This window comes from Ursus arctos, unplaced genomic scaffold (assembly GCF_023065955.2).
Source record: "Ursus arctos isolate Adak ecotype North America unplaced genomic scaffold, UrsArc2.0 scaffold_1, whole genome shotgun sequence".
Taxonomy (NCBI): Eukaryota; Metazoa; Chordata; class Mammalia; order Carnivora; family Ursidae; genus Ursus; species Ursus arctos.
In genome coordinates, this window is record NW_026622763.1 from 54,078,464 (window position 1) to 54,091,170 (window position 12,707).

General features: G+C 33.7%; 1 protein-coding gene across 13 annotated transcripts in view; it reads right to left on the reverse strand.

Annotated features, from left to right (window-relative positions):
* The window catches only part of ATF2 (activating transcription factor 2), a 95,922-nt gene that overhangs the window by 47,308 nt on the left and 35,907 nt on the right, over positions 1 to 12,707 (reverse strand). For all 13 annotated transcript variants that reach the window (XR_008961497.1, XR_007188437.2, XR_008961495.1 and 10 more), the window contains 5 exons: positions 9,751 to 9,869; positions 9,482 to 9,610; positions 5,797 to 5,975; positions 4,797 to 4,911; positions 2,724 to 2,810 (listed from right to left, as the gene is read on the reverse strand). Coding sequence is in view for 9 of the 13 variants with exons in the window: in XM_057318740.1 (XP_057174723.1) it covers positions 2,724 to 2,810; positions 4,797 to 4,911; positions 5,797 to 5,975; positions 9,482 to 9,610; positions 9,751 to 9,869 (629 nt within the window). In the remaining 4 variants the exon portion in view is untranslated. The remainder of the gene's footprint in view (positions 1 to 2,723; positions 2,811 to 4,796; positions 4,912 to 5,796; positions 5,976 to 9,481; positions 9,611 to 9,750; positions 9,870 to 12,707) is intronic.

Consider the following 12,707-nt stretch of genomic DNA (forward strand, 5'->3'; position numbering starts at 1 on the left):
TGCTACAAACTCCTAGAAATGTCTACAATGAAAATGACGGACAAAACCAAATGTTGGCAAAAATGTGGGAACAACTGGAACTCCCATACTCTGCTTGTGAGAGTGCAGAACTTTGGCAAAGGGTCTGGCAGTTTCTTACAAAGTTAAATGTATAACTACCCCCTTACTCAGCAATTCTACTCTTCAGTAGATAGACCAAATGAAAATAAACATCCACAAAAAGAGTCATACAAAAATGTGCACAGCATCTTTGTTCACAAAGATCAATGCTGAAAACCATTCAAGTGTCTACCAATGAGAGAATGGATAAAGAAACTGTGGTATATTCGCACGATGGAATATTACTCAGCAAAAAAAGCAGCAAATTATGACATATTCAACAACCTGGATAAATCTCACAGACATATGGTTGGCTGGACACAAGAATATATATTGATTCCATCTGTATGAAATTCTAGAACTAATTGCTGGTGACAAAGATTAGAACAGCTGGGAAGGTGTACTGAGTGGAAAGGGAAATAAACTTTCTGGGCTGATGTTAATGTTCTATACCATGAGAGCGGTGTGAGTTACATTAATGCACTTATTTATTTATTTTTAAAGATTTTATTTATTTATTTGACAAAGAGAGACAGCCAGCGAGAGAGGGAACACAAGCAGGGGGAGTGGGAGAGGAAGAAGCAGGCTCCCAGCGGAAGAGCCCGATGTGGGGCTCGATCCCAGAACGCCAGGATCACGCCCTGAGCTGAAGGCAGACGCTTAATGACTGCGGCACTCAGGCACCCCCCATTAATGCACTTATATATCAACGTTAAGATTGGTTCATTTCAATGTATATAAATTTTTACATTAAGAAAGGCCTATTAAAAAATAATTGAATTGGGTAGGGAATGGTCTGAGGGATAGATAAAGCAAGAATGGCAGTTATGTTGCTAATAATTGAAGCTGGTGATGGGTACATGGGGGTTCATTATACCATAACTGTTTACTTTGTATATGTTTGAGATTTTCCATAATGAAAAGTTAGAAAGAAAAAAAAAGGAAATAGACTTTCTGAGTCTTTTTATTTAATTAAAACAGGACAATCTTATTTACTACCCCAATTAAAATAGTCAATCACCTAAATATGGTTATTTTACATTAGCAAAATTCTAATAATAAATTTAATTGGATTGTTAAATTTAAGTGGGGCAATCTATGACTCCCCATGCCTTCAACCAATGATTGTTTTCCATATATAAATTTATTAAAGTTATAGCTTTGATTTTTTTTCTAATATACAAGCACACAAAACACTTTTATTCTTGTTAATTTCCTGGTGACCGAAAAGAAAAAGTTATTCAAGGAAGTATTAAATTTAATAGTTTCTACAAATATGGCCTACTCTTCTTATAGCCAAAAGTATTTCTTTAATTCAAAAGGAACAAATCAGATTTAATTTGTTAGGAAAAAAAGTCCACTGAATATGTAAAAGTATTTTTAGATGCAGTGTACAACTAACTGCAATTTTTACTAGTACAGTATGTTTAAAGTAGGAAGTGTAAAAAACATTCCCAACGAAGCTTTTTTGCTATCAAGTGAAGAGGATTTATCTTAATATTTCCAGAGCTTTGAGCTAAACATGTTGTTATGCAAAAAAAATTCCCTCTTGGATTTTCAAAAGTTCTCTCCCCACAATCAATAACCAGCTAATTTTTATACTCCTCAACCACTGTTCGTTCAGATGGTGTATTAAGTTTTATTGTTAAAGTCATCACATACCAATTTCAGATTGATTATTTGCTATAATGGAGAATAGAGGTAAAAAACTTAAAGTTTGACAACATATAATGGTTTTCAAACGTACACATTTATATTGTTAGTATAGTGCCTCGCACAGAACTTGAATAACAGGTGTCTTATAACTATGTACTGATTTTCTAAGGATGCAGTCACCAACTGATGTTAAGAAGCCCTGAAGTGTGTGAGGCTATAGAAGGGAGAATTACGTGGATATTAAGGGGGGGGGGGGGAGGCAGTAGCAGTTTTAAGGTTTTTTACCAAGGAATTTAGCACGTTTATGGAATCTGGGTTAAGAGAAACTCTAGAAATCAAAGTTTAATCCTTTTATTTTACAGATAAGGAAACTGAGTCTCCTCAAAGTTAAAGTGGCTTGATTAAGGGTAGTGAATAGTAGAGTTAGGATTAAAATTGAAACACATGTCTCCTGACTCCTAATCTACAGCTTACCCCTTAAACAATACTAATTTCTTAGTGTCAAAATACAACTCAAAAATATAGTTTTTCTTTATATGTTATGTGTAACATTTGCTAACTTGTATACCATTTCAGAATTCTTGTTAACTCTGTTCTACTAATTTGTGTCACTGTTTATAAAACCATCTATATTGCCTTCAGATGATGACATCTAGTTTCAGCTGTAATATTCCTAGCCACCACCAGGAGGAGATTTGTTTAAAGAACTACAGCCAAAAACCTGACAAACCAATGCAATGACAAGAACTAGAACTTTACTGCCAAATCCATCCATTTATTTTAAAGTACCACTAACTAGTCATTATGCTAATGGAAACTGCTCCAAATTTCCTGGTTCTTCTATAGTGTGATACATTCCATAATTTTATAAAATGTGATCTATATTGTACATCTGAAGCAGGCTTTAATGGAAAAACTAATTCAAAACAGGCTCAAGAAATGTGCAGAACAAGTAAAATCTTGCTTACCATTTTTGCTTCTGACTGTACTGGTTGAGGGGAGGAAGGACCTGGAATTCCTGGAACACTAGGCACCATGGTGACTGGTCGAACAAGCTATGTAAAATATATTGAAAAATAATTGCTAGAGAATATATTCAAAATGATTGTGCCATATCTGCACAATGGCTATAAAAATTTGAGAGTTCAGAACTGGAAAACTGTAAATCCGTATGATCTTCTGTCCTGATTTATCCTTTAAAACTTGTCAATTTCTGAGGCACTTGCCCCTCTAGTCTTTAATTTTCACAATTTTTTTAATGGTTACTTCTTTTATAGGATCCATAATATTCAAAATAATTGATGCAAAATTTCCCAAGATCTGTCCCACTGACATTTTGGATGTGAAAGGAAAAAATGTCAAAACTTGTGACAATTAGGCATACAAATAACTTCACAATGAATTTTGCTCTTCTAAAATATATATATATGCAATTTCTAAAATATATAAATAAAGGTCCATTGATATAATATCTTATATAATGACAAAGAAAGAACCTGGTTACCCCTAATAATTTCTCTAAAAATAATAATCTGGACCAGATTTTTTCATTTTTTAAAAAACCTAATATTAACATTGAATAATTGGTTATTATATAGCTAAAGTATCTCTCCTCTTTCATTTCCCTTTTTTCCATCACATTTACATTTAACAAGATAACCATCTAATCTCAAATACAAGGGCAAGAATGTTTCCCCCTTGACATGGAACACTACATTAAAAACTAATGATGTACTGTATGGTGACTAACATAACATAATAAAAAAAAAAAAAGAAAAGAATGTTTCCCCCTTCAAAAATATCCTAGAAAAGAGGAAGTAGTCACCTAATATCTGAATCCTTATAAAGTCACTCAATGCACTGTGAACAACAAAGTTCTGTCTGAAGATGATACATCATTATCTTATACTTATTCCAATCAATGCTAATTTTCAATACTTAGGTTACTTGGAAGACTGTGTTAATAAAAAGTAAATATTTCACATTAATTTTAATAATTTTCCTGGGCATATAATCTCATCACAGTGTTAGAAGTTACTGTAAGTAGACTTCTAAAAATAATTTTTAAAAGCTACACAATAAATGATTATATTTCATGGATCAGAAATATCTATCTATAAGGTAAAAAAAGAAACTTTTTATTATACAAAAGAGTATTAGGGCTTGGGTGAGATTTCTAGGAAGATACAGACCCGAAAGTGTTATGTTGAAATTACTCAGGTGAAAATAAAAATAATGTATTTTGGAAAAATTGTGTTAGGTGTTTTAAAAAAGTGATCCTAATGATAAAAACCTGAACACAGAAGATACAATTAGAGAGTTTGAATAAAACTGTTTTATGAAAAATGAGAAAAGTAAAAAAGTGTTATTTCGAACTTATTCAAAAGAATGTCCTTTTAAATATTCACTGAATTATTAAGTATTACAAGTAGATGTTTAACTTGTCTGTGACTTGCAAAATTTATATATTTAACATGCTTCTTAAGAAACTTCCCTTTCAGATCTAATATCCTGATTTATCTTTCAAAATGGTCAATTTCTCAGAGACATTTGCAGAGCAAAGTGAACAACTATCTACTGTTTTAGAGTGTTTAGATTTTCACATGCCTGGCCAGCAAAGGAATTCTGTAAAACCAACCTGACCATAAAAGTTCACAAGACTGTTCTTATAAACAATTTCTTCAATAATCAAAATATGGAGTTACTGGACATGTGTTCTAGTATAAATATCTTCCTAAAGAACAGAAATCTCTGTTAATATTTGAATTCTACAAATCTAGTCAAATTGAAATGTATTAAATAGGATTAAATTTCTTAATTTTAATGATACAAGGAAAAAATTTTTGGAGGATGAAAAAACATTTTCTAACCAATTATGTTTGCCTTTAATAAAGAGATGAGTAAATACTACTAACCACTAATAAGTTTTTTGTTTGAATCAGTTTCATAAACCAATCAAGAAGCCTTAGGTGTATTTTCTGGTTACAAAGATCAGTTTTGCTATGAAGAAAAGATTTAAAGAGTCTGAATCTCAAACTTACTGGGACTGCAGCTGGAACATGCACATTAGAACTCGTAATTGATGCAGGAATAGCAACAGGCATGGTCTGTCCATTAGGGAGATGCAATAGAAGAGGAAATGGGCCTGGTACAGGACTAAGAAAAACAGAAGGAAAATTAAAGATAAGAAATCCTTATTAGTCATCTCTAAAAATATGAGGGTATTTTTACTCCTATTATCATATTTTAAAATACATTTCCTAACCACTGCAAAACAAATTGCAAAATTTTACTATTTTTAATTGCATCTTAAATGCATAATGTATAAAGCAGTGTGGAAAAACAACAGATGAAAAAATACAAAAAGTTATGGATTTATTTGGGACAATCTCCAATGTTAAATGAGAAAAATTCTTATCAGAAGCTCCTGAGGGGCACCTGACTGGCTCAGTTGGTGGAACATGCGACTCTCGATCATGGAGTTATGAGTATAAGCCCCACCCTGGGCAAAGAAATTACTTAAAAAATAAAATCTTAAGAAAAAAAAAAGTTTGAGAGATACGCATAAGAACTGAAAGAAATATCATCTGATGGAGTAATTTTATGTATTTTGTGTGAAATAGCATGAAAATAAGAGACCACCTTAAATTCACATTCAATGTCGATTTGTTTTTAAAATTAAGTTTTAGTTGGGGTGCCTGGGTGGCTCAGTTGGTTAAGCGTGTGACTCTTAGATTTTGGTTCAGGTCATGATCTCAGGGTTGAGAGACTGAGCCTCATGTTAGGCGCCATGCAGAACGTGGAGCCCACTTAAGATTCTCTCTTCCTCTCCCCCCCCAATTAAATTTTAGATATTTATTTTCTAATCTATAATATTAAGAAAAAAAAACAACCCAAGTACTTTTTAAAAGCATGCAGAATATGATTAAGACACACACACAACTAAGGTCACATGTGAATAATTAAATGCCTGCAGAAAAATTTTGACAAGAAAAACTTAATTCATAAACAGTTCAATGACAGGCCCAAATCATCACTTACACAATTGGCCTGTTAGAGGATGGTGCCTGGGTGATTACAGTACTTGAGGTTGGTGAAGGTACTGCTTGCTGAATAATTACACTTGAGTCGGAACTTGTAAGCAGCACATTGGGAACCTGTAATGATGCTGGACGAACGATAGCTGATGTGGGCTGTGCAGTTTGTGCCAATGGTACCTCCTATTTAATAATGAGGCAGAGAAAGGGTAGGATTTAAAAATGTAGGTCAATCCATGTACCTCAGAGTGAATAGAATGTAACAAACTTCTAAATGCATCTACAGAATAACATCTTCCCCCAAAGTAAATTCATGTCCAAAGTCATTTAAAAGAAAATTTTGGAAGTAGCTATAAAGTTTCAAATGCAATGTTCATATTTTAATTTAAAAACATCCGAGTTTTTTTGTTTTTGTTTTTTTTCAGTACAACTTGTTTTCCTATCAATCCAGAAATAGGCTGGGCAACTTGGCTATGATTCCATGAGAACTTCTGTAAAAAGTAAAAATATAATCCATTCTCATGGAATTGTAGAGCTTAAAATTTAGGAGAGACTGCCTAGTCCTACTCCATCATTATACTGTAAAAAGAGGAAACAGGTCCAGAGAGACTGGGTTTATGGTTGATACAAATTCAGTAATAGAAATGGTTAAAAAAAATTTTAACACAATACAAATGTTTACTAATCTCAGGTAGCTACCACCCCCCACTACAAATAATTTCTCAATGTCAAAAGGCCAAGTAATACTGATTAATATCCCGAATGTAAAATAAATAATTATTAGAGTGAAATCTTGCCAAATTAAAGGAAAACACAGATTGTGTGAGTTAGCCAGTACCTTAAAGATGGTCTTTTCCCCAGTTTTACAGGTTAGGAAGAGATTAAGGGCTTTACCTAGAACTTCTTAACTAGCTAGGGTAAAAACTGAGTCTACTGTGTTCTTTGAATTGGTCTCTATGCTGCTTTTTATCAAAATCTTATTAACCTACCTAGGAAGAAAGATCAACTAGTACTATTGGAACTTCACTTGTTCAACAAGTTTAAGAATTTATAGTATGCCCTCAAGGGCTACTGGGAAGAGACAATAAATATGAAAAACAAGAAAATTTCAGATAGTAATATGTTATAGAGTAATAGTACAACATAATAAATCATGAAAGATTAACTGAGGGAAGGAAAAACTTAGAATATTTGATGAACATACCAGAGTGGCATAGGTGAAGGCTGGATGGGTAGACAAGCTCAGATCTATGAGGCCTTATAAAAGGAGTATTAGTTATCTTTTTTTAAGATTTATGTATTTGAAAGAGAGAGAGAGAGAAAGATAGAGTGTGTGCGTTGAGCACGGAGTCCAACGTGGGGCTCGATCCCACAACTCTGAGATCATGACCTGAGCCACAACCAAGAGTCGGACACCCAAGAGACTGCCACCCAGGCACCCTGAGGAGTATTAGTTATCTTAAATGTAATGGCAAACCACTGAAGGATTTTAAGCAGGAAAGTGATTATAATGTATTAGAAACAAAGGCATCTACAGAAAATTGGAGATGGAAGTAGAAAGTCCAGTTAGAAGATAACTGTTAATAATCCACATAAAAAATGATGATGGCTTGGAGTAAAGTGGTGCCACTGAAGACTGAAGAAGATAAATTAAGGATATTTCAGGAGGTATGTCTGATAAGATTCGCTGTTGCTTTGCTGTAAAGAAAAAGAAGGGGGGTGCGCCTGGGTGGCTCAGTCGGTTGAGTGTCTGACTTTGGCTTAGGTCATGGTCCTAGGGTCCTGAGATCAAATCCTGCCTCAGGCTCCCTGCTCAGCGGGGAGTCTGCTTGTTCCTCTCCCTCTGCTCCCCCCCACTTGTGCACTCTAAGAAATAAATAAAATCTTTTAAAAAAAAGAAAGAAAAAGAAGGAATTAAGGATTCTTCACTTGAGCAACTAGATGGGATGGAAAGAAAATTTACTGAGCTAGGGAAAGAATCAAGAGCTCTGACTTAGATATGTTAAGATGCTTATTAGACATAGAAAGGGAAATGTCAAGATGGGAGTTGGAGATGAATATGGAAATTCAGGAGATATCTTGGTTGATATAAGTTTGAGAATCATCAGCATGTAGTTGGTTTTTAAAATTATGAGATCACCTAAGAAGAAAAAGTGGGAAAGAGAAGTAAAGGAGGCCCAGAACAGACTTTTACAACTTGGCGTGACTATACCCTGCCCAGGGGAAGGCTAAAGACAGGAATGCTGGAAGAAGGATTACCCTTGAAAGATGCTAAAGCAGCAGTGAAGAGGGAAAAACGAGTGTGAAGGAACTAGAAAGATCTTTAGAAAAAAAGATATTTATATTACAGAGTTAATAGCATTTCCTATAACTGATAATTTGGAAACAATCTTTATGTCTGAAGAGAACAGGATAATTAGATACATTAAAATAATGATAAAGTACAACCATTAAAAATTAGTATTTTTCAAATCTTCTAATGACATGGGAAAGCATTCATTAGTGCTGAATGTCTAAAGCACAATATAAAAGTAAACTAGGATTGGGTGCCTGGCTGGCTCAGTTGGTAGAGTATTTGACTCTTGATCTTGGGGTCATAAGTTCAAGACCCATATTGGGTGAACAGCTTACTTTAAAAAAAAATTAAAAAATTTTTGTTTTAAATTAAAAAATGCGGGTGCCTTGGTGGCTCAGTCAGTTAAGGGTCTGCCTTTGGCTCAGGTCATGATCCCAGGGTTCTGGGATCTAGCCCCGCATCGGGCTCCCTGCTGAGCAGAGATTCTGCTCCTCCCTCTTCCTCTGCCCCTCCCCTATATCTCTCTCCCCCTCTCTCTCTCCCCTTCTCTTAAAAAAAAGATAAAAAGAGGGGCGCCTGGGTGGCACAGCGGTTGAGCATCTGCCTTTGGCTCAGGGCGTGATCCCGGCATTCCGGGATCGAGCCCCACATCAGGCTCCTCCGCTATGAGCCTGCTTCTTCCTCTCCCACTCCCCCTGCTTGTGTTCCCTCTCTTGCTGGCTGTCTCCATCTCTGTCAAATAAATAAATAAATAAATAAAAATTTAAAAAAAAAAAAAAAAAAAAAAAAGAAAGAAAGAAATACCCACAATAATGGTTACTCAATACACACTATAGCCCAGGGGGGTCCCAAGTTACCAAGGTATTCAAGATCCAGGAATGAGGCCCTAAACCACCTACAAAAGGCTTTAGTAAGAAAGTTATCATCATCATCTTAGTTGACAGTTATCAAAGTTCCATTGCCAAGAATGAGTAACTATTCCTTTAGCCCTTGAAAAAAGCCTAACTAACCTTGGTTCAAGCAATTTTTAGAAGAAAAAGCTGTCACTATATAAAAGCAGCAAAGAATAAAACAGCAAAATCCAGAAAAATTAAATTCACTTTATAAATTTATGTAGCCTTAAAAAAATAAGTTTTATCTAAAATGACTGTTCTCTCCTATAATTTTTCTGTGTGTAATAAAAAGTCAATTATCTAATAAAGATGACATCTTCTTTCCCTGAAATTTCTATGAGCATTCACAGGCTTTCACATATAAGACTATTACAACCTGATACTCAATTATGTACAACTTATTACATTAACATTCTAGGTAAATCAAATATTAAACTTTACTTGGGGTGCTGTTTTTTTACACTAAGTTTGTGTTTCTACCAAAAATATAAATTTCTAACCTTTTCATCACTGGTAGTAGACTCTGGGTGAGGTAAAGGACTATCCTGGTGAGTTGTTTCTACAACAGAGGGCTCCTCAATTTTGCTTCTTATGATGGGTGTTGCAAGAGGGGATAAATCTAGAGGCATCTAAAATACAAACGTTAAAAAAAATGTCAGAAGTTTAAAAAAATGCCAAGCAGTGTATCTAAAATAAGAAAGCAAGAAGTGTAAGCTATTACTACCGTTTTGTTAGAAATACTCTTTTAATTTCATGGTTAACAACATACTTTTTTAATGTCGTCTTCTGAGGCTTTCTTGAATTCATTCTCAAATGGACTTGCCAACTCATTAAACAAACCCACTTCTTCACAGTTTTTCAAGAATCTTGTTGGTGTTGGGGTCTGATCTGAAATAAATGTCAAGAAGCAATCATATAGATTTAAATATCATGCAGGACCCTAAAATATAGCTAGTAAGTTAACAAATTAGCAGGACTGGTTCAGTCAGCTGTTAATTCTCTCTTTGGAAAGACCTCTTCCTTTAAAGCAAACAAAATTTGGTTAAGTTTTGTTGCAGTTCAAGATATTTCCTCCAACTTTATGAACCATAAAAGTATGAAAAAAGTTCTTCTTGTTCCTTAGTCCAGACCTTCTCTTAGTAGAATGACGTAAGCATCTTCTACTCAGAGATCAACTATTATCATTATTTAAGGCAATAAGAGTTTTTAAAAATTTACATTATTAAAAATTATTACTGTTTAAAATACATGCAGTTTGGGGAAAACTAGGGCAAGAGCATGTATATTCATTTACTCTAGCTTGGACCTTCCACTAGTGTTCATAATCTATTATGAAAGCAAGCTTAAGATAAAACAGAATTTTTAGTAGGTAGACCAAAATACTATAAGGAAGAAAAAGAAGGTTAAAATAAGAGCCCTAAAACAAAAACAACCCAAAACAAAACCCTCCTTTATCACTATCCACAGAAGCCAATTTTCTATTTTAATACATTTTTCAAGCTTGGAACAAGGGGCTATATAAGAGCTACATATTTATGGAATGTTCTACCTTAATTTCTAGGCAGTAGAGGAATAGTCAACTCTACTTTCTCACAACATGAAATATTTTAACTATACTCAAATAAGTACTCATGCTATGTGCATTAACACATGTACTGGTTATGGAATAAATACTAGTTAAGGACCATGTTGAATGAAAAACAGTATTTGTATGGATTTTGCCTATTTGTCTTATTATTTTCTAGGCTATTTACTCATATTGACCAGAGCTGGTGGCACGTTGAAATTCTATTCACATTTTACGTATTTTGGGGTATCAAGTTACAGGTTTTATCAGGAATCTAGTCTAGGTTAAATAAAAGTATAAGGATGACTCCTGGTTTAAGATTTTATAAAATTAAAATTCATATATTTGTTAAATATTGTGTCCCCAGAATTGGCATTACTTATTGTTTCATCTTTGTCCCACGTGTATCTAGAGTACTAATATGCTTACTACATATAAATATATTTAATACTAAAATGACCTACATGTCATACACATTAGATATAATGTAAGCCTATCTCAAACACTACCAGCATTATCTAAATTACTAAAGGGACTCTCTTGTGTCATCAATTTACCTATTAGTCTAAAACATACATACCCACTAACCCTCAAAAGACTTCTGAAATCGTATTACAGCAAGGGCTCAGAGTACACATATCAACTTAAGTCCATTATAGCTGAATTAGTAAACTGAATATAAATTTGTGTCCTCTGTTCACAATCAAAGGCTTTATCTCAGCTCAACAAAAGGCTCCTAATGTGTGGTAAAGGGAGAGAAAAATCTTAAAAATAAAATACATATGCATAAAACACTATTATCAGTGATTTCTGGAATGATTAGGTGTGAGAAAAGAAAAGTCAGTACAGGCACAATTGTTTAAACATGCAGTGGCTTATGGCTACTGATCATCAAATATATACTACACACATCATGCATTAAACTTACACAGTAATGCTAAACTACTAATTTCAACATGTAGTAAAAAATGGTCAAGTGCTATGTTTGAATGTGTTCTGTTTTTCTACTGTTATAAAGGTAAACCACTAGGAAATTTCTAGAAACAAATCTCAAAACATTTTGAGCTGAAAAGTTAAATATTGGTCTAGGACAATAAGTTTCAGACAAGCAAAGACCTCTCATGCCTTAGAGAGCGAACTGTCCAGGTTGTTGTTATTTTGTTTGACTACTTTTTTGGGTTCCAGGTCTTAATATATGATGTACAATATTCTCAAGAAGTGCATATCTCACTCTTCTCTGCTTCCTTTTACTTATGGAACTAAAGAAATGCTCAACATGTTCTTTCATTTTTCCTAAATATTTTTGACAAATTACCAACTTTTTGTTAACTCAAATTTTTTCATTACAAAAATTATGATACTGAAAGTACAGGAAAAACCAACTGCCTCATTATCTCTCCAAAGCCTTGCATATGATAAATTTAATCTGTATGTTGGGTAATAATTTCAAAATACTAATAATATTCATATTTCCGCATTAATCCCAGACTGACAAATAGTATAACTCAAACTTCAAAAGAGAAAAAGAATAATTTAGGGTTGGTTTTGAATACTTATGGGACTCTGTGGTTATGACCTGAAATTTATATAAATATATTAAGCTTTATATAAAACTTTGTTTTCTTGTAACAATACTCATAAAATATACAAAATGCAGTAAAACTATGCATATTATGTGTGTGTTCCTATACACAGATGTGTGTACATATATATTTAAATACCAAAAAAGGGGCAGCTAATACAGCATGAAATGACAATAAAACAATGCATGAATTTTCTCTTTTCACATACTGTGAAAGATAATCATCTGCTTATGTGAAACTGTATGTTCATAGGATCAAAACACACGAAAAAAGCATTGACTGAATTTAGTCCCCATTCTTGACAGTATTTTTACTAACACAGATGTTTTAGTCCCAAAAGAAATATAAACAAAATTCTAGTGAACAAGTCTGCTAATTGATCTTTCTCCAACAGGAGGAGCCTTGATCATTTCCTATCTTCCCACAGCATTGCAAACCAGGTGTAAAAAGCAAAAAGAAACATTGAGTAAACATCACATTAGTTCAATTATCAATTAAATGTAAACTTTGGAGATGCTATAAATGCTCCCAGGGTTCTAATTAACTTCCACAAAACACTGAAATCTACATTTGAAA